This window comes from Cyphellophora attinorum, assembly GCF_001299255.1.
Source record: "Cyphellophora attinorum strain CBS 131958 chromosome Unknown Contig34, whole genome shotgun sequence".
Lineage (NCBI taxonomy): Eukaryota > Fungi > Ascomycota > Eurotiomycetes > Chaetothyriales > Cyphellophoraceae > Cyphellophora > Cyphellophora attinorum.
The window spans coordinates 72412-91265 of record NW_017253262.1 but is presented as its reverse complement, the minus strand read 5'-3'; the positions used below and the strand labels follow the sequence as shown (position 1 = coordinate 91265).

Below are 18854 nucleotides of genomic sequence, written 5' to 3'. Positions count from 1 at the left end.
GCCCTATATTGATCAGTGCAGTGGAAGGCCTCCGCGTCGATCAGGCGAAGCTAGGTTCCTGGGTGCTCAGTGACTCTGCACCTGGCACAGTATGTCCATAGCACCGCCCTCGCCTACGAGGCAAGAGCGACAGAGACATCACACAGAATTCTCAATTGATGCCATTAAATGAATATGCAGCCGCTGCACGCCCGACGGGCCCGCTTCTCTGCATTGGAATTGATCTATCGATGAGCATGTGTTCTTCCTATGACAGCTTCCAGGCTCGAAATTGGCACGAGTGACGTATACTACCTCTTTCCGAGCTCGCGAGCCAGTTGAGACCGAGCAGGAGCTCCGGTACATGCACGATCATTGAAGTCGCTCGAGAAAGCCAGAAGCGGCATTCGCGAGCGGAAAGTCGAATTCGTGTCAGGAATGGCCTGAAGTCGATGGTTGGTTGCTACTCTCTGGGAAATATATTTGCGAATCGGCTCTTGCTCCGTGTCTACCCCGCGACGTTTGTCTAGACCGTTCTTCAGCAGTCTGCTTCGCGTTCGTGTATTCCATAGCTCGATCTCTAAACGTGCAGCTTCGAAGCATATCACGAGCTACTGACTGTCACATCTCATTGAGCTCGCTGACCCCATACTCGCTGTGACATCGGAGGACCGTACAGAGTTCAAAGACCACGAGATTCTGCCTTTCATCCTCTACTGCGGGGAAGAAAGTCATGCGGCAAAGCCATCCGCCCGTTTTGGAGAAACCGAACGTCCACTGCATTCAACCTGACTTTCACGACGCGATGACTTTCTCCTCGCTACGCCAACCTCGGTGCACATCGACCGAGCAGCATAGATGGTAGCTCATTCGATGTGCAGTCGACAGTTCGAGAACAAAGTATAAGGCCGGAAAGCGCGGGGCTGCAAGCCATTCCAGGCCAAGAGACACGTCTCAACGGCATTTGTACGTGACTGGTGACAAAACTGCGGGGAACACAGTACCGAAGACTCGAATGGTATGACATATTGGTTTGCTGACTGCCGCGTAGTTTCTTCGCTCGAATGATAGCTTCTCTCAGCTCCAGCTTTGCTCTGGATACTCTCGTGGAGATGGGCTGCGCCTTCGAAAGAGGGGGTCGTGTTGTCAGTGGGGCAAGAAATTGTGTGCACAGAGACCATATATAATCCTTAGTAGGTGGTCAGCTTCGTGTTGTTGCTTGCTGTATGTCAGTGAATCGTCTCAGGTAGCTATTACTCGCAACAAGGATTCGCGTGATCTGAGCAGACTTTGTATAGCACATCGTACACCTATATCGAACCGTTCCAGCATCCGAACCGTGCCTATCTTCCACTTCATCCCCCGGAGGCAGGACAAGCGGAAAAGCAGATCAAGATGGCTACAATGAAGGCAGTCAACTATCAGGGCCCGTTCAAGGTCACGGTGGAAGAGGTGCCAAAGCCCAAGATTGAGCACCCGGACGATGTTATCGTCAAGGTTACTACTGCTGCAATCTGTGGTAGTGACCTACACATGGTACGTATCGAGCCCATGGTGTGCACACAGAAGGCGACGTTCCGGCCATATTGTGTCCAAGATCTCATGGTCCTTGCTGTGACATGGCCTCCAACTGTGCTCGCGGGCTTGTGGGTTTAAGGATGCAGGAGCTGACAGTTGCCACAACAGTATGAGGGCCGCACAGGCGCAGAGGCAGGCATAACCTTCGGTCATGAGAACATGGGAATAGTCGAGGAGCTCGGCGAGGGTGTGACTTTGCTGAAGAAGGGTGATCGCGTTGTCATGTACGCACTACCACTCACCTCTGGCGTTGATGACTGTTGTGTCTGACTGACTTACCTTCACAGGCCATTCAACGTCGCCGACGGTCGCTGCCGCAACTGCGAGGAAGGCAAGACCGCATTCTGCACCGGTGTGAACCCTGGCTTTGCGGGCGGCGCATATGGCTACGTCGCCATGGGACCGTACCGCGGTGGCCAGGCGCAGTATATCCGCATTCCGTACGCAGACTTCAATGCTCTGAAGCTCCCACCTGGAACAGAAAACGAGAAGGACTTCATCTTACTCGCCGATATCTTTCCCACAGGATGGCACGGCGTGAGCTCAGCGGGTTCAAGCCAGGCGAGAGTATCGCCGTCTTCGGCGGCGGCCCTGTCGGACTGATGGCGGCTTATTCTGCTCAGCTGCGGGGCGCAAGCAAGTGCTTCGTCGTGGATCGTGTGCCAGAGCGCCTGCAAGCGGCAGAGAAGATCGGATGCATTGCAGTCAATTTCGCGGAGGTTGACGTCGTCAAGACGATCATTGAGAAGAACGGCGGGATGGTCGACCGCAGTGTCGATGCTGTTGGCTATCAAGCAACAGCTGGAAATGACACCAAGGAGGTCCCGAACATCGTGCTCGAGAACATGATCCAAATTACGCGGCCTTGCGGAGGACTAGGTATTCCAGGTCTGTACGTACCTACCGATCCGGGCGCGCCGGACGCTGCCAGTGGAAAGGGCATGTTGAGTTTGAGTTTTGGCAAGCTCTTTGAGAAGGTGAGACTCCCATAGTCATACGTTGTCCTGCTCGGTTGCTAACAAGTCTGACAGGGTCTATCACTGGCGACGGGCCAGTGCAACGTCAAGCAATACAACCGATACCTCAGAGACTTGATCATCTCTGGTAAAGCGAAGCCGAGCTTTGTGGTCAGTCACGAAATTGGTATTGAGGACGCCGAAGTGGCATATGACAAGTTCGACAAGAGGATTGACGGGTACACGAAGGTGCTGATTCATCCCAACGGGGGCTTCTGAGGAACAGGAGGCTGAAAAGTAGGGGGCTAGCTTTGCTGTTTACCGTCGGTCCAGGATGTAAGACTATGGCAGTGCAGTTGCTCGAATCAAAAACTGCTAGCAAGACAGTGCCCTCCTGCACGTGAGAGACTTTCGGCGATCCGCTGCGTCGAGCGTCTAAAAGAAGCCTGGTGATCTGGTCGCCTGTCATAAGAAAGCGTTCAGGGGAACGCGAAGGATCAAACTTGTTAGGGTGACGACGAAGGATTGCGTGGTCGGAAACTCCCTCGTCAACGCTAATTCCGTTTGGATTTGCTGTCAATGTCCGTTGAGCTTCCTATTCGATGTGGTAACGTGCTGCCTGAGACCACAGCAGTACTCTGCGCACTTCTGAGTTCGTAGCGCTTCTCCGGATCGTCCAAGGCATGAAGCATCACTTCGTACCGTCGTTAGCGTGGACGAATATGAAGACAAGCGACGAGCCTCGGGACCAGAAGCGGGCAGCGGTTAAACCTCAAGCAGCTGAAAAGTCTGCCTTGGCGTGGGCTTTGCCGTTGGCCATGGCGTGCTCGACACCGCTCGTAAAAGTCGACTGTGGCATTTAGCATAGCGTGAGTACTAGAAGGCAACGTGATAAGACACTGATAGAACATTTGCAAGTCCAAGAACGGTAGCGAGCTCTACTGAGGTTGGTGTAATCATGGCGAAGGCCAATCGAAAAAGGAAGTGGAAGCAACGTGGTGGATTGCCTGGAGGAGTCTCGTTTTCGGGCCAGAACCATTTTTAACCGCAGGATGAGGACGCGGCTACACCCCTCCGTCTCCAAAGGTTCCCCGATCTAGATTGTGTAGGTCAGTAGCATTTGCGATTCTGTGGGTGCGGTCGAAGGAGGACACTAAAAGTTTTAGTATGAATGGACTGCAGCCCTTCCGATTGCGCTTTCCAACAGCTTCATCCATCTTCACTATCTGTTCTCAAAAGGATACCCTCAGGACAAGCTGTCGACATTCACCAATATGTCTATGCAACAGTGGCGATAAGCGACCAGATCTCTGAATTTGGGTATCGATAGGAGCAGGCGAGGGGCCAACTTTTCCAAGGCACCGCCCAATCGCCGCCTACCGGCCAGTCGGGGCGCTCGCCCGCTGACAAAGTGCGACTTTGCTCCAAGATGATGCCTTCAAATGTACCATCTCACTCATCAAACATATCATCGTCATCCCGATCATCCCGATATACTGCGCCAGAATCGAAACCATTCTTATCGACGCATGATGCCAGTCTTAGTCCGGATCTGAGTTTCTCAGAGCTTGACACTGACGTGGAGAATGGCTTCCATACTCTTGATCCGTTGTTGTCAACACTCGACGAGAAGAAACCTTTAACATCAGCGGCAGAGCACGCCCACACTCGTTCCAAATGGCGGATACCATGCGTGAAAAGGACACTGCGTAGATCTCGCAGGTCGAAACGGAGTACTCTAGAGCATTCACCTAGATCGGTATTTTTGAGGCGTACATTGCGGTCGATTGCTTTCCTATTGATGATTTTCGGTCTCATCAACCTCATCACCGTTGTCCTCGGGTTTGGGCTCACCTTCTACTCCGAGGACGACGACCAATTCCTTTTCGATTCGTCCAGTATCCCAGACGACCTACGACATTGGCCCACTGACACGACGGCCGACATTCACCCTATAGCATGCCACAGTCATAACGACTACTGGCGCAAAGAGCCGCTCCTTTCTGCACTGTCTGTGGGTTGCGAGAGCGTTGAGGCAGATGTATGGCTCCACGAAGGCGATCTTTTCGTTGGACATAATGCTGCATCATTGACCACCCATCGAACTTTACGCTCACTCTATCTCGATCCGATCCTCAGTATGCTTGACAAGGAAAACCCGAAACATGCTTTGCATCCGGAGCTGGACGAGCCTCGCAATGGCATCTTCGACACCAAACCCGAGCAGTCTCTCATCCTCCTTATCGATTTCAAGACGTACGCCGACGACACGTTTTCGGCTGTGGCTGCTCAACTCGAACCACTTCGTCAAAGGCATTACCTGACACATTTCAACGGGACCGATGTCGTTCAGGCGCCTCTTACTGTCGTTCTGACGGGGAATGCGCCGTGGAATCGCGTTGTTGAATCCTCAACATACCGCGACATGTTCTTTGACGCGCCTCTCGACCTCATGGCAGACCTTGACGCAAGCTCCGCCACCATATCCGAAGCGACAGATCTCAGTTCTCTGGTTGCCAACCAGAATGGGACTGCCGATTCCGACCTGTACGAGACCACCAGAGCTACTTCAGCAGTCGACCAGGGACAAGGCCGCTCGGGCGCGGCGCCTCTCAATCCAGCCGCCTACTCTCCGGCAAACTCATATTTTGCTTCAGTCAGCTTCAAAAAGGCGCTCTTCCACAAGCTTCCACTTCCCTGGCAATTCCCGTTTCGCTCGACCCTAACCGACGAGCAGCTGGAGAAGATCAGAGCCAGATCCGTGGTGCTCACCAGCGAGGTCTGAAAGTCCGGTATTGGGGCGTGCCGGACTGGCCACGAGGTTTAAGGGAGTACCTCTGGAGAGTAATGATCACAGAAGGCGCGGACTACCTGAATGTGGATGACCTGTGGGAGGCAAAGAAAGGAGGTTGGTTCGATCGTTGGGAGGATGGGCCAGGTAACTGGTGGGGCAGAGGCAGGCGAGGTGGGCGTGGTAGAGGTGGCCGCGAGGGCGCGCCCAGACAACACCGTGGTCCTCCTGGCCACGGACCGCCAAGACATGGTCCGCCTGGACCTTGGAGGCACGAAGCAGACAAGTATCGAAGAGGAGGACCTAGAGCTCGTGGATGGTTGCAATGGGCAAGAACCAGCTCGTAAGGAGCCGCAACTACCACGAGATAAATCAACGCCAGATATGACTTGCATGGCAGGATGGGAAGGGACTAGATACCCGGTATGATCAGGACATTTGCTGGCGGCGCAGGTCTATGCAAGCATATGGTAGATCTAAGTTGAAGCAGATTTCGCATTTCCACGTCTCATTGCCCATGATTGCTGTATCAGGTCATTGTATGCATCTCCGTGAGCTCCAGGGATATCTATTCGCTCCAGCTATTCGCCCGGCCTGACTAGATCTTCCCATCGACCTGCCCGCCATCCTCATTTTCAGTAGTAACGGGAAACAACCCGCCCCAGAATTTCCGTTCCAGCAAGTCCACCGTGCCTCTTCTGTCGTCAGTGAGTGTAGCCTTCCGCAGCAAGTGCTGTGCAACGGCGTCGTCCGCATCGGCCTCGGCATCGTAGTAGAAATGCCGTGGATTAATCTCGACTTGAAAGGACTGATGCCATGAGCTTTCGCGGCCTTGTTTGTGGATGAAGGCGTCGCGCGGATTGCGCACTTCGTCGTAGGAGTAAGTGTAGGAAGTGTCGGTGGTCGCTGGTTTGGAGATTGACTGCTTGACGTGCCCATTGGCCGTGCTTTCGGCATTCTCATGGCCATTGACGGCTGCGCCCGTGCTGGCATTGCTGTTGGAAATGCGCAGCCAGCTTGGCCCGGGACCTCCGCAGATGATGTCTGCGCCAACGAAAGCATTCATCTGCTTCATCCATGCCTTCGGCCGCCTCCTCTGCTCATACAGCTTCGTCGCCTCACTGATACTCACGTAGCCTTTCTGTATCTCTCCAACTACATGCCCCAGAAACGCCGCGTCCTCGATCGCCGTCGCGGCGCCCTGCGCCAACGCCGGATTCATCGCGTGGCATGCATCGCCCATCAACACTATATTTCCCTTGTCGTTGCGGAACGATGGGAGCTTGTGCACGGGGATATGCAGCAATGGCCAGCGTGTCCGATTACTGCTTGGCACCAACGCCCACATCCTCTGCACGATCTCCGGGTATACTTTCAATTGCTCGTGCAGCTCACTTAGGTCAGCATCTTCGACAATCTTGTCGGGCCAGGTTGAGGGGTCGGTATGGTCGCAACCTTGGGAGGAAGTGTAGAAGCAGACCGTAATGTTGACTTCCCGACCGCCGGAGAGCGGGTAGGTGACCAGGTAGCCGTGTGGGCCGCACCACATGTTGAGTTGTTGCGAAAACCAGCCTTTTGCTTCGGGTATGGAAGCGAGGAGGTGGGAGGTCTGCAGGGTGTGACGATAGGCGCAGGCGGGCCCGTAGGGGATGGGGTGGATGGTGGGGAAGAGTTGAGCGCGGGTGGCGGATTTGATGCCGTCGGCGGCGATGAGGAGGTCGAAGGTGTAGGTTGGATTGGGGGTCGGAGCATTGGGGTTGTTGGGGGTCGTGTGGACTGTGACGGTGGTGGAGGAGGTGATGTCGTCGAAGGAGGTGATGCGGGCATTGACGATGATTTGGGCGCCGTGCTGCCGGGCGGATTGTGCAAGGCCAGCGTGGAGGTGGTCACGACGGACGATGTGCCATGGAAAGCCACATTTTCGGGCTTCTGCCTTCGCGTCGAGTTTTGAGATTGGGTGTAAGCCTGGACCGCCACTCCACGTGTTCGCCTCGTCGTGCTGGACTAGGTTATCGCCGATCAGTTGGTCGACGCCCCAGCGGAGGAGAAAGCGTGACGCATTGGGGAAGATATGTATGCCAGCACCGATCTCACCCAGCTCTGTGGCGGCTTCGAGGACTGTGACATCTGCACCCGTGCGAGCGGTAGCGATAGCGGCTGCCAGGCCTCCGAGACCGCCGCCGATGATGCCGACTCGGAGGCGTTTGGCCATTGTCGTTGTCTGTTCAGGGCCTACCAATTCTGGAATTGCAAGAATCCCTGTTTGCTGTCGCTCCTCGCGTGTAGTCACAGACGCAGAATTGGGCGATGAAGTTCTTAGACCAGGCTCTGGGTTCTCTGCCCTTGGAAACGCTTCAGTCTAAGAGTGTCATTGAAAGTAGTCAAGAAATATGTCGCATGTGCTGCTATGCCCGTCGTGCCTGTTGTCAGCTTGCCATGGGTAGCATGAGCTCAACAGAAATCTGAAGGCAAGAGCGGATGTGGTATGCAGACCTACACATCTGCGAGGGCTGATGATCGAGTGCAGAATGAGTTGTCAATAATGTGCGCTGCAAAGGCCTGATCAGCCATGAATATATTTGCGTAGTGCGTAAGATGCGGTCTCTGATATGAGACGGAGATCATCGCTGTGAACGAGCGCGAGGAGAGACTCGACATTTCTCTTTGCACCTAGCAGAGTCTGCTGATGCCCTTACCTACAACGACAGCGAGTAGTACAGAAGTCCTATCGCCCTTGGAATGGCCTAGTGAGCAAATGTTCGTGTTTGCAAACAAGTTGCGTATGTGTGAGGCTCGGGCCCGAAGCATCGCCGGAACAGGCAGGGTAGACGTGAATAGTGGTGACGACATGAGGCTCTCACGCTGTTGGACGGAACTTCAGGCTACGTACCTGTCCATTGTGATAGACGACGGTTAAACAAGTACATATGAAGCTGTGCGCCACCTAGACATTTTGATGTATGATCAATCAGGTACAATAACGCACAGCATGGGTTTAAGTCTATCAACAGCGCGCTGGCTAGCGCCGGCATCGTTCCTCATCGACTTCGCTGCACAGCAGTATGGCATGCTTTCGTCGCCGAACATGAAGGACATTCACGATCGCAACCTATCATTCTTCAGCCCGCAGCCTTTCTTCATTGCTGGATTCTTCTTTCCACAACAGCTGTTCCAGGTTGGCTGGCTGTATAGATTGTGGAAGCTGGATGAGAACAAGCCCGAGCAGCGGAGAGAACTGGAACAGATCGTGGACTTTGTTCCCTATTACAGTCTCGGGAATCTGTGTATCGCAGGTAAGTAATACTACCCTCTTCTGCGGACTGGTCTGACGTTCGCGAAGCATGGATGTTGGCATGGAACAACGAGCGGCTGGACATCAGCAACATCTTTGTGACCGTCAACAGCTTGACCCAGCTATACTACATCATGGCAAAGCTCCCGCCCATGAACACGAAATCGACATCTTCGGTACTTACACATATCGTTTCGAAGACCTTCGCTGGCATCGGCGTGCTCGATCTGCTTCACAACACCAGCGCCGGCTTCTTCCGGAACCAGCCTGCCACTCTGCCCATCAAAGTGTTGACAGGTGTTGGCTTTGGGGTTGCCAGTGCCTTCAGTGATTGGATCTTTGGTGGTTGCTTGGTGTATGATCTTGTAGCACTAGCTGTTGGTCAGTCTGGGATTGCTGGGTCTGGGAGCTGGAGCACGTGGCTGTCGATGTATGCTGTTGGCGCTGCTGGCATTGTCACGGCGAGGAATGTGGCCAAGTAATCATCACTATTTCGAATCTGTGTCAGTGCGACTGGCTGACTGCTTTGCAGGCCACCGTATGTGAGCGAGTATGAGATGCTCCCGCCAGATGATACTGTGTAGGATGTAATACTGATCACATTGATCCCGTGGCTGAATCATCGAGGGTTTCCAGATGACCGGAAACGCGACACGCTATCATGTAACAACAATTGTTGAAGCTCCATCTTTGCCGTGCTGTAATTGTTCATCAGAAGCGACGGAGAAGATGGAGAAGGCGACGGACGGCTTTATCATAGCGAAAAGGTCCACCATTTAGTCAATGCTTTGTGTTGACAATTACCGAGGGGCTCACAACGATGCATCAAGGTTTATAGAAGCAGATGTCGTGCATGAAATCGTAGCGACTTCGGAAGCCGTCGAGGAGATGCGCGCACATGTCGTATTTAGGCTTGCAGCTGATGCCTATTTGCAGCCTATCAGGGTGCCTAAAGATAAGAGAGGGCTATCTCAACCCCACGTCGCGTTCTTCTTACCCAAACACCACCACTGTTTCCCACCGCAAATGCAACACAAGACACATGCTAGATAGCGAGGTTCGTGGTGGTGACGCCTGTCATACCCAGCTGATGCACGATGAATCTGGTAAGCCATCTTTCGGCTCGTTCCTTTGGCCGCTTTCACAGGTAAGGCTCCAGACCCGAGATTTGGCGCGGGGTGTGCCTGCGACCATACTGTGACTCTCGCCGTCCCAACTCATGCCGCCGCGTACTCGACAACTCTGATGTCGCTCTCTCACCCACCGCAGGACATCGGACACACGTATATCAGCGACGTACACTCGCTCCAGCTATCAGCAACTGCCACAGCACAGCCCGTAGCCGCCCCCATCCATATACTCAGCCCGCTTATCAACCAGCACGAGTTGGGCATCCAAACCGATCGCTCCCGGAGTCACGGTGGTGTCTGCTCATCGGTGAACTGTAAGACGCATAGAAGAGTAGAGACTGCAGCACATATCTAGAAATCATCTTTGGGCCAGCGACGTTCTGAAGTCTCAATCAGCGTCAATAGTCTCCCTCGGTCGAGTCGGAACAAGGCTCCTCGCAGTCGTGGAGCCTCAAGGGCAGCACCTGCCGAACCAGATCAAATAGGACTGCCAAACATCCGACACCACACACAGAAGTCTCTCCAGAAGCAGACGAGATTGACAACCTCAAGCCGAGGCACCTATATAGCCCAGCCCGGCGGGCACATCCAGGATGACACCATTCACGACATTATTCGCGCCATCCTTACCACCACACTGTACACCGACCGAACCCTGGCTGTTCGACCTATCTTCATACTTCCATTCGTGCATACCGACACCGCAGGCCGCCATCTCCACCGGTCTTGGGACCTTGTCGATCGTATCATGGCTGTTCGCACAGATGCCTCAAATATACAAGAATTACCAGATCAAATCGACGGCGGGGCTCTCGTTATTCTTCCTGGTTGAGTGGCTGTTGGGAGATGCTACCAATCTACTGGGGGCGTTGTTCACACACCAGGCGACGTGGCAGGTGATAATAGCCAGCTACTATGTCTTCGTGGACGTGTGTCTGGTCATACAATATTTCTGGTACACATACGCGTCTCGATGGGTGTATGCAGAGAGTCTGCACTCATCGAGTAGCAGTATCGATGGAGACGACGCCAGTGATATGATCAATAGTCTGTCGCCGATCAACACCAGCTTCCGTGACGACGCGGAACCGAACATGGAGGAAATGAGCCGAGCGGACGAGCAGCCGACCAAACCAGTCAATGCGCCCCAGTTCTCCAATGTTGACTATGAGCAGTCTGCACCGCGACCGACCAGTATGGGCGAGAAGTTCGGGACAAGCTGGCTAGCATCACCAAGAACAATGCTCTTTGCCACGACTCTATCCACATTGACCAGACCTGCTGCATCGGCACCAATCCCGCCTCCCTCGGACTTGAGCAAGATACATCTCTTCCGAGCGGGAACGAACCTGGAGCTTGCTGGGATGATCCTTTCTTGGTCTTCAACGTTGCTCTATCTTGGCTCACGCCTCCCACAGCTGTACAAGAATTGGACGAGGCAGTCAACGGCAGGCCTATCGCCATTATTGTTCTTTGCGGCGTTCTGTGGCAACTTCTTCTATTCAAGCTCAATGCTCACGAATCCGTACGCGTGGAACGACTTCGAGCCATACGGAGGACATGGCTGGGCAGATGAGCACGGCTCGAAGCGTCTGGAATGGATTGCGAGCGCCGCGCCATTCTTCTTGGGTGCGTTTGGCGTTTTGTTCCTCGACGCTACGATGGGAGTGCAGTTCCTTATGTACGGAGAGACGGAACAGAAGGTCGTCAAAGTCAGAGATGGGAAGGGACATAGTCATTGGGAAAGGGTGAATGGTTGGATGCGAGGCTGGATCCCAACGATCAGTGGCAAAGAGAAGGTGGTCGACCTGGCTGAGAGCCAGAGGTTGCTTGGTGACAGTCGTGGCCATCAGATGAATAGGCGGAGCACGACGGAGTATGGGACTTTGGGGACGTTATGAGGGAGCGTTGTCTCTCATATATTCGAGTATCACAGGGTTCGTCGAAGTTGGCCGCTATTCCGATTGCTGTGTTCCCGTGTTTGTTCCCCGACTTAGAACGCTCGTCGTTGCACTCTGACGATTTTACTGCCTGAGATGGGAATCTTTCCGCAGCGTCTACGTCAATGAGGGGAACGCAGCCAGCAACGACGTCTTCTCCGCAGCGACAAATTGTTCCTGAAGTAGAACGACATCATCTCACTCTCTCATGCAATTACTGATCCGGCGCGTACTGTTTGGACTCCTGATCTCTGTTCCCTTCATGCTCCTGTCACGACTAGCCACACGACCGCTGACCAGCTACACATCGAGTTTCCTCCAGCGCTCCACGCCTACTAAGTCGAACACACTCCGAGCCATGCATATCCAAAGCATCCCCATGTGTACGCTGACACGCCTACTGCCTGCACGAGCACGCTGACACATGACCAGGGGTTGGCTCGTCCAACAACTACGCCTACCTCGTCTCGGACGATGCCACCAAGGAAGCCGTCATCATCGACCCAGCCAACCCTGAAGAGTAAGACGACCGCTATTCCAGACCTTCGCGCCCTCCTCAATAATGTCACATGCGCATCCGAGACCAGATAGCGCACAAAACCCTCGCTGATACCCACTACAGAGTCCTCCCAGTCCTGAAAGAAGCCGAGTCCTCCGTGAAGCTCACCAAACTCATAAACACGCACCACCACTGGGACCACGCCGGCGGCAACGAGAAGATCCTCGCCAAATACGACCTGCCCATCATAGGCGGCAAAGACTGCGCCAAAGTCACAGAAACACCCAAACACAACTCCACCTTTAAAATCGGCGATAACATCGAAGTCACAGCGCTACATACGCCCTGCCACACCCAGGACAGCATCTGCTGGTACATGCGGGACACCAAAACCGACGAAAAAGTGGTCTTCACGGGCGACACGCTGTTCATAGGCGGCTGCGGGCGCTTCTTCGAGGGCACGCCCAAGGAGATGAATACTGCGTTGAACGAGGTCTTGGCGGGGTTGCCGGATGAGACGAAGGTGTACCCCGGGCATGAGTATACGAAGGCGAATGTGAAGTTCTTGGTTACTGTTGAGGGGGATAACCCTGATGTCAGACGACTAGAGAAGTTTGCGAATGAGAACAAGGAGACGCAGGGGAAGTTCACGATCGGGGACGAGAAGAAGTACAATTCGTTCATGCGGGTGGGTGATGAGGTCGTGAAGAAGGCGACGGGGGAGACGGGGGCGGTGGAGGTTATGGGGAAGCTGAGGGAGATGAAGAACTCGATGTAAAAGCGAGCAAGGACGCGCAGTGATGTACAGTAAGTTGGTAGGGTATATGCTGCGATACAACAGATGCCTTTCTGTTCAACACTTGCACAAGCTCATTTATACTACAAGGGAGCCCAACGCGGATTAGCAGACATCAGTCTACTGCGCCCGCGGAAAGATGGGCAGCATCTAGCTCGACCCAGACTTTTCGATGACAAGTCCACACATGCAGTACAGTCGACCCACCAGCGCTGATCAGGTAAACGGCTCATCATCCCAGTTCACCCCCTCCTCCCTTACATCCAGCGCCTCCTTCCTCCTGACCTCCTCATCCGTCCAGCCCGCCACCCTCAAAATCTTCGCGACAACGGCATTCTTCGCCCTCCCATACGCCACCCCATCCCTCTGCCCAACCGCCACCTGTTCCCACTTCACCGCTGCATACTCTTCACGCAGCCCACCGTCTACTGTTAGAACCATCTTCAAATCCACATATCCCCGAAACCCCAACATCGCCTCTGGATCATCCTCCCGGATAATATACACACTCCTCCTCGGCACCCGCTCCAATCAACCAGTTTCATCGACCACCGCCCGCAAATCCCCCCGTCGCCGATCCAACGGTAGTGTTCGGGCCCAGGGGGTTCCCAGATGAGGGCTTCGCGGGCAAGAATGGCGGCAGGGAGGGAGGGGACGAGGATCGCGATGTCGATGTTGGGTTTGGCGGCTAGGTGGGGGATGCTGGTGGATCCGATGTGCGTTATGGAGGTGTAGGGGACGGAGGTGGTGTTCAGGCATGTGTGGAGTTGGTGGGATATTAGGGAGAAGTAGGCGGGCCAAGAGGCGGAATAGGGTTGGATTTCGATTGGGAGGGGCGGCATTTGTGGTGGAGGGTTGGGTAGTTGAGGGTAAGGTGAAGGGGTTGCTGGCTTTCTTGTTATGACGGCAAGTCTCGAGAGCTCGTGTCGTCTGCGATGCGATGTTCACGCTCGAGTGACGACTTAGCGATGGTGATACCGAGATGACATCTGCGGATGGATGGAAAGCTGGCTTCTGGTGTTGAGCCGGCGAATAGGCCGCGATGTTGATGTGCTGGAAGCGTGCTGTGTAGGGGATGTGAGATTGGACTGTCAATCGCATAAAGGATTGAATAAAAGGAGTGAGCAAACCTTTGGAGTGATAGCAAACATTCCTTGCGAGGCGGTCTGTAACTTCTCTGTTGTGGAGCTTTCACGAGGTTGAGTACAACGAGAGTGGGTTGCGACATGATGACTGCGAGTCAAGGTGAGCTCTCTTCACCTCGCTCGGCAGCCATTAGAACTCTGACTTGGTTGCGTGTAATTTTATTCAATTGAAGAAGATGAGACGAGGTGAGGAAACGACTTAAAGATTCGCGACGTCATCGATCAGTCTGTTTTTGAACGCGCATCCGCATACAGGACCTGTACATCTTTTGCGAAGGCTCTCGATCGACGTTGGACGGCACATCTTCGCGCTCCATATGTTTTGCGACCATCATACGCTGGCGTTGCTGGAATGTGTACCATACACGCGACTAGCTTGCTCCTTAGGTTTGTTTTCCAACTCTTGACATGATTTATAGTCGCGGTGAGCCTGCTTCAGTCACGCCCTTCCGCCCACCATCCAGACCCTTCTCTTCAGAGCTACTCCGGTCGTGATCCGGCAGATTTCCATCGTTGATAGCTCGAGCCACGACCTCGCCCTTTGGCTCAAGAGCTACAGTCCTCTCCAAGCCCTCATCGCGTCGCTGAGGTGGAATCATGATGTTGTAGTATCGCGGCATAACAAAGCCGAGGATAATGAGCAGTATTCCTACATGCGCAACTCCGAAGCCAAGCACCATGAGAGGGTCGTTCTTCAGCGTGTAGAACTCTGGGTAAGCGAAGGAGAAGATGATGGCCAGGACTGGGCCGGATACATAGCGTAATAGCACTGGCCAGAAGGATGGGATCGACCAGTTGCGACCTGTGCCGACTATGATGTTAAGGTCGCGACGGAGTTGATTGCCCTGAGAGACATGTCAGTAAAGTGCAAGCGATACTGGTCAGTAGAGTGGTGACTTACCGAGTAGAAAGCCAGAAACCACAATTTGCTAAGGAAGGCATTATTGCCCCAGAATTTCGGAGCCCTGACGGTGGGCGTTCTTGCCATGACTGTCGCAGCGACAGCACAGATGACATAGAAGCCAAAGCCAGCCCCGGCCCCGGCACCAGGATTCCCGGCGCCGTGGGCTACAGAAACGCCAATGACTTGCCCTCCGAGATAGCCAAGGTTGTAGACAGCGAAAGCTGGCAGCCCAGTCTGGTCGATCACGTCTCGCCAGCGGTAGATTGTGGTAGCACTGACGACTTCGGACCAGACAACGAAGATGAGCGCGACGTTGTTGACCCAACGATCGATACCATCGAGCAGATAGTAGCCAAACTCGGTGCAGTACGGAAGGCAGAGCAGGAAGCTCAGCAGCGTCAGACCTGTGACTATGACCGGCCTCGAGTACTTCATGCCTGCGTCCACCAGGAGCGTAGCTGTCGCGTCGAGCATCACGAATGCACTCGAGAAGCCCAGCACGACCAGCGTGAAGAACAGCAGCACAGCCCAGAAATTCGCGCCAGGCATCTGGATGACTGCTTCCGGGAGGGTGAGAAAGCCCACGACAAATGCACCGAGACGGACCCCGTCTTGCGGCCACCGACGAAGGTAGCCAACAACGCCGAAGACTGCGAAGGCGGCAAAATTTTCGAAAAGTACATTGCTGCCGCAGATGAGGATGGCGTCCATCACAGCATTCGAATGCTTCGCGTTGTACGAGGCATAGCTCGTGAAATAGCCGAAGCCAATGCCGGTCGAGAAGAACACCTGACCAACAGCGTCTGCCCAGACCGTGCCGCTAGCGAGCTGATCGCTGCGCCACGTCGCCCAGAGGAGTCGTACACCCTCGCCAGCATTCTCGAGCGACAGCGCTCTGCCGACAAGGATGATTGTGGTGATGATTGGCAGGCCCATCGTGAAGTACACCACTCTTCCAGTCATGCCAACTCCGCGGAAGATGGAAATCCAGATGAGAAACCAGATGAAAGCGCTCCAGCCGACTGTCTCACCAATCAGTCCGACCGAAGGATACTCGATCCACTTGAAGGGTTCGCCGTCGACGTCCATGCCTGCTGAGCCAGGTATTGGTGATGGGTTTGCGATCACATCATTGTTATAGAAGTCGTCAAGTCGGCCTTCCCATGGCAGCGGGCTAGTGAACGAGTTGCGGAAGTAGTTCATAATCCATGCCAGATTGACAGTGAAGTACTGCACGACAATGAAGCTGACGAAGACAGGTCCCAGTCCAACGCCCTTCAGGCGATGGTTGATGTTGTTGAATGCAATCGTGCTACCTCCGCGATAGGCCTGGCCGATAGAGATCTCCAGAATGAGAGCTGGAATGGCAATCAGGAACACGGCCAGCAGGTACGGGATGAACCACTGTAAGCCATAGTTGTTGTAGACGACAGAAGGATACCGAAGGAGATTGCCCTGACCAGCACATCCTCCATAGCTGCCAGCAGGAACGCTGTGCGCGAGGGCCATTGATCACGTCCATCATCCGACTTAGCTGGAGGAGGAGCCAGCCAGGCTCCGACTTTTCGAAGAGTGCTAGCCATCCTGCTCAGGTGCGTAGACCAGAGCTGCAGTACGGCAGTAGATGATGCGCAGAGCCAAGCGGAGCGCAGAAATATTCGAGAACCTCATTCTGACCGCGACGAGTCCACCAAGCGTTTTGTAGTACTCGCGTCATCTCGCGACATTCGCCAAGGTTGAAAATGTAAACCTCCATTATCGTTGACAAGCACGCACAGCAGCCCCGACATGGGTGCGTGCCCGCCCATCGACTTGGCAGTCCACAAAGCACATGGAGGATGACGGCCAAGCTTCGGTGGTGTGAGCACGAAGTTGCGATAAAAGCACTGGGAGAAAGATCCCGCTCCGCTAGGCGACAAGAACGGTGGAGCTGAACGTCATGCCCAGCCCCAAGGTGAAGATTCTGCCACGTATCCGCTCTTGGCTCGATTACAGTCTCTGCACTCGCGATTCGTATTGGACTTTTGTTTGGGCGCTTGGCTTTGTCTACGGACAGAGACTTGTAAGTGTTCTACAGAGCGAACAGCAGTCACCGACGTAAATAGAGCGATCAGGGCGAAGTTTACAAAGGCCTCGATGGCTACTCGAGTACCCTTGTGAACCATACCATCCGATTCTGCCAACCATCTTCCAGCTCTGGCTTCTCTGACTCTGAATTTTTGGGCTGCTTACCCTCATTATTACCTGCAGCTTTCTCATCAGTTCCGTCAGTCTTATCTGCTGGCTCTTCCTCCTCAGGCGGATCTTCCACCCTTGCCAGACGCATGCCTACTTCCAAAACCCGCCGCGTTTTCTGGTCCTCATCAGCACTCACTATGAGAGCTCCAGCACCGGGCTTCACCGGCGTGGTCTCCCATATTCCCTCTCTCTTATTGACTGGCGGTCCAGGACAGATGTCGTTATCTGGCAGGCCCCAGCCTTTGTCGAGCTCGGGAAACGAACATTCGGAGAACTCGCCGTGCGAGATGGCCCATTCCATTGACAACGGTATCACGTTCTTCGGGTGCTTTGATATTTTCGACGTCGATGGGTGTAGCAAGAAGCGATAGACAAGTCCTCTCCGACCAAGCGGAGCCATCACGAGAGGCGGCACTGTAAGTTTCGGCTTCTTTATGTCCTTTGGCTCCGTTTTTGGGCGTAACATGTCTCGATCTTCCAAGGTGGGCTTTCGCTGAGAGAGCGCAGTGGCTTGGGAGGTGGACGCAAGGGTGAATGTACCATACGCGGCATGGTGATACTTGCCAGCAAAGTCAAGCTTGTCGAAGGACTCCGAAGGTACCCCATCGATAGCTGCCTCATCATTTTCACTTGCTGATCCAGGACCCGGCATATCCTCGAGTTCCTTCAGAACTCTGGCTTCCGCCTCTTTCGCCTTCTTCTTCGCCTCATCATCATGGTGTTTCCGACGCCTCCCCTCCGACCAGCCCGCTCTCCTTCCCATCAATTCTTTTGTGACAGCCTCAATCAAGAGGTTTGCGTTGCTACTGTTGCCAGCAAGTACCATCCCAAAGTCGTGATTAGGTAGCATGGCAATCACAGTGGCGACTCCAGGAAGGCCGCCACCGTGTGATATCATGATGTCGCCGGGTAAAACATGGGGATCGGAGTACCAACCCATGGCGTAGCCGATAGGCTGGGCGTGTGCATTGGGGGTGGCTTTGAACAGTGGTGATGGCTGGAGGGTGTGCGTCGGCATAGCGATCAACGGAGTTGTCAAGGTTCGGAAGAGATGGGTTGTTAAGGGGTTGCTGGGGCTCTTTGACTTGGTTTTGGGGGTGTCCGAGTCGCCATCTGCGTTGTCAATGGCTTCTGGCGGAGGTTCAGCAACCTCGAGCATAGCTTTGATCCACTTGGCGTAGTCTCTGACACTTGAGATCAGAGCACCAGCGGGATCAAGGCCAGCAAGTGTCGACCAGTGGCTCGGATAGTAAAGTCCAGACTCTTCGCTGTCGTCGTCGTTACTCTTTGGTTTGTCAGGGTCTTTGTTGTCTTCTGTCGTATCTCTCCAATGGTATGGTCTTGACCACTTACTCTTTTCTGGTCCGACTATCACACTTGCTCGTTCAATACCAAGCCAGGTGCCGTCCATCCCTAATGGATCAAGTAGCCGTTCGCGGAGTACCTGGTTGAAGGACTGCCCAGTCACTGTTTCAATGACCTGCCCCAATACCCCATACATCATGTTGTTGTACTGCATCTTTGACCGAAAACTATCTTCCACTTCGACTGCTGGCTCCAAATGTCGCAAATCCTTGGTGTTTCGCGCCAGATCTGGACCTTGCCA

At 54.1% G+C, this 18854-nt stretch overlaps 8 protein-coding genes across 8 annotated transcripts; 4 read left to right on the top strand and 4 right to left on the bottom strand.

Moving 5' to 3' along the window:
- Nucleotides 1-1374: 1374 nt before the first annotated feature.
- AB675_1637 (Glutathione-independent formaldehyde dehydrogenase) lies at nucleotides 1375-2792 on the top strand (the record flags this gene model as incomplete). Its single annotated transcript, XM_018141540.1, has 5 exons — nucleotides 1375-1515; nucleotides 1666-1781; nucleotides 1845-2094; nucleotides 2181-2534; nucleotides 2589-2792. The coding sequence occupies 5 exons, from the start codon at nucleotides 1375-1377 to the stop codon at nucleotides 2790-2792; spliced, it is 1065 nt and encodes a 354-aa protein (XP_017996033.1).
- Nucleotides 2793-4314: 1522 nt separating this feature from the next.
- Nucleotides 4315-5298, top strand: AB675_1636 (Altered inheritance of mitochondria protein 6; the record flags this gene model as incomplete). The annotated part of the gene is made up of 1 exon (XM_018141539.1): nucleotides 4315-5298. The coding sequence occupies one exon, from the start codon at nucleotides 4315-4317 to the stop codon at nucleotides 5296-5298; it is 984 nt and encodes a 327-aa protein (XP_017995979.1).
- A 604-nt stretch (nucleotides 5299-5902) lies between these two features.
- On the bottom strand, nucleotides 5903-7516 carry AB675_1635 (3-hydroxybenzoate 6-hydroxylase; the record flags this gene model as incomplete). The annotated part of the gene is made up of 1 exon (XM_018141538.1): nucleotides 5903-7516. One exon carries the CDS (start codon nucleotides 7514-7516, stop codon nucleotides 5903-5905), a length of 1614 nt encoding a protein of 537 aa, XP_017995977.1.
- A 777-nt stretch (nucleotides 7517-8293) lies between these two features.
- On the top strand, nucleotides 8294-9180 carry AB675_1634 (uncharacterized protein; the record flags this gene model as incomplete). The annotated part of the gene is made up of 3 exons (XM_018141537.1): nucleotides 8294-8597; nucleotides 8645-9074; nucleotides 9129-9180. The coding sequence occupies 3 exons, from the start codon at nucleotides 8294-8296 to the stop codon at nucleotides 9178-9180; spliced, it is 786 nt and encodes a 261-aa protein (XP_017996055.1).
- A 1139-nt stretch (nucleotides 9181-10319) lies between these two features.
- Nucleotides 10320-11627, top strand: AB675_1633 (putative vacuolar amino acid transporter YPQ1; the record flags this gene model as incomplete). The annotated part of the gene is made up of 1 exon (XM_018141536.1): nucleotides 10320-11627. One exon carries the CDS (start codon nucleotides 10320-10322, stop codon nucleotides 11625-11627), a length of 1308 nt encoding a protein of 435 aa, XP_017996037.1.
- Nucleotides 11628-13177: 1550 nt separating this feature from the next.
- AB675_1631 (uncharacterized protein) lies at nucleotides 13178-13803 on the bottom strand (the record flags this gene model as incomplete). Its single annotated transcript, XM_018141535.1, has 2 exons — nucleotides 13178-13386; nucleotides 13545-13803. 2 exons carry the CDS (start codon nucleotides 13801-13803, stop codon nucleotides 13178-13180), a joined length of 468 nt encoding a protein of 155 aa, XP_017995980.1.
- A 716-nt stretch (nucleotides 13804-14519) lies between these two features.
- AB675_1630 (Sodium- and chloride-dependent GABA transporter 1) lies at nucleotides 14520-16519 on the bottom strand (the record flags this gene model as incomplete). The annotated part of the gene is made up of 2 exons (XM_018141534.1): nucleotides 14520-14951; nucleotides 15008-16519. 2 exons carry the CDS (start codon nucleotides 16517-16519, stop codon nucleotides 14520-14522), a joined length of 1944 nt encoding a protein of 647 aa, XP_017995999.1.
- A 631-nt stretch (nucleotides 16520-17150) lies between these two features.
- AB675_1629 (uncharacterized protein) lies at nucleotides 17151-18767 on the bottom strand (the record flags this gene model as incomplete). The annotated part of the gene is made up of 1 exon (XM_018141532.1): nucleotides 17151-18767. One exon carries the CDS (start codon nucleotides 18765-18767, stop codon nucleotides 17151-17153), a length of 1617 nt encoding a protein of 538 aa, XP_017996024.1.
- Between the last annotated feature and the right edge of the window lie 87 nt (nucleotides 18768-18854).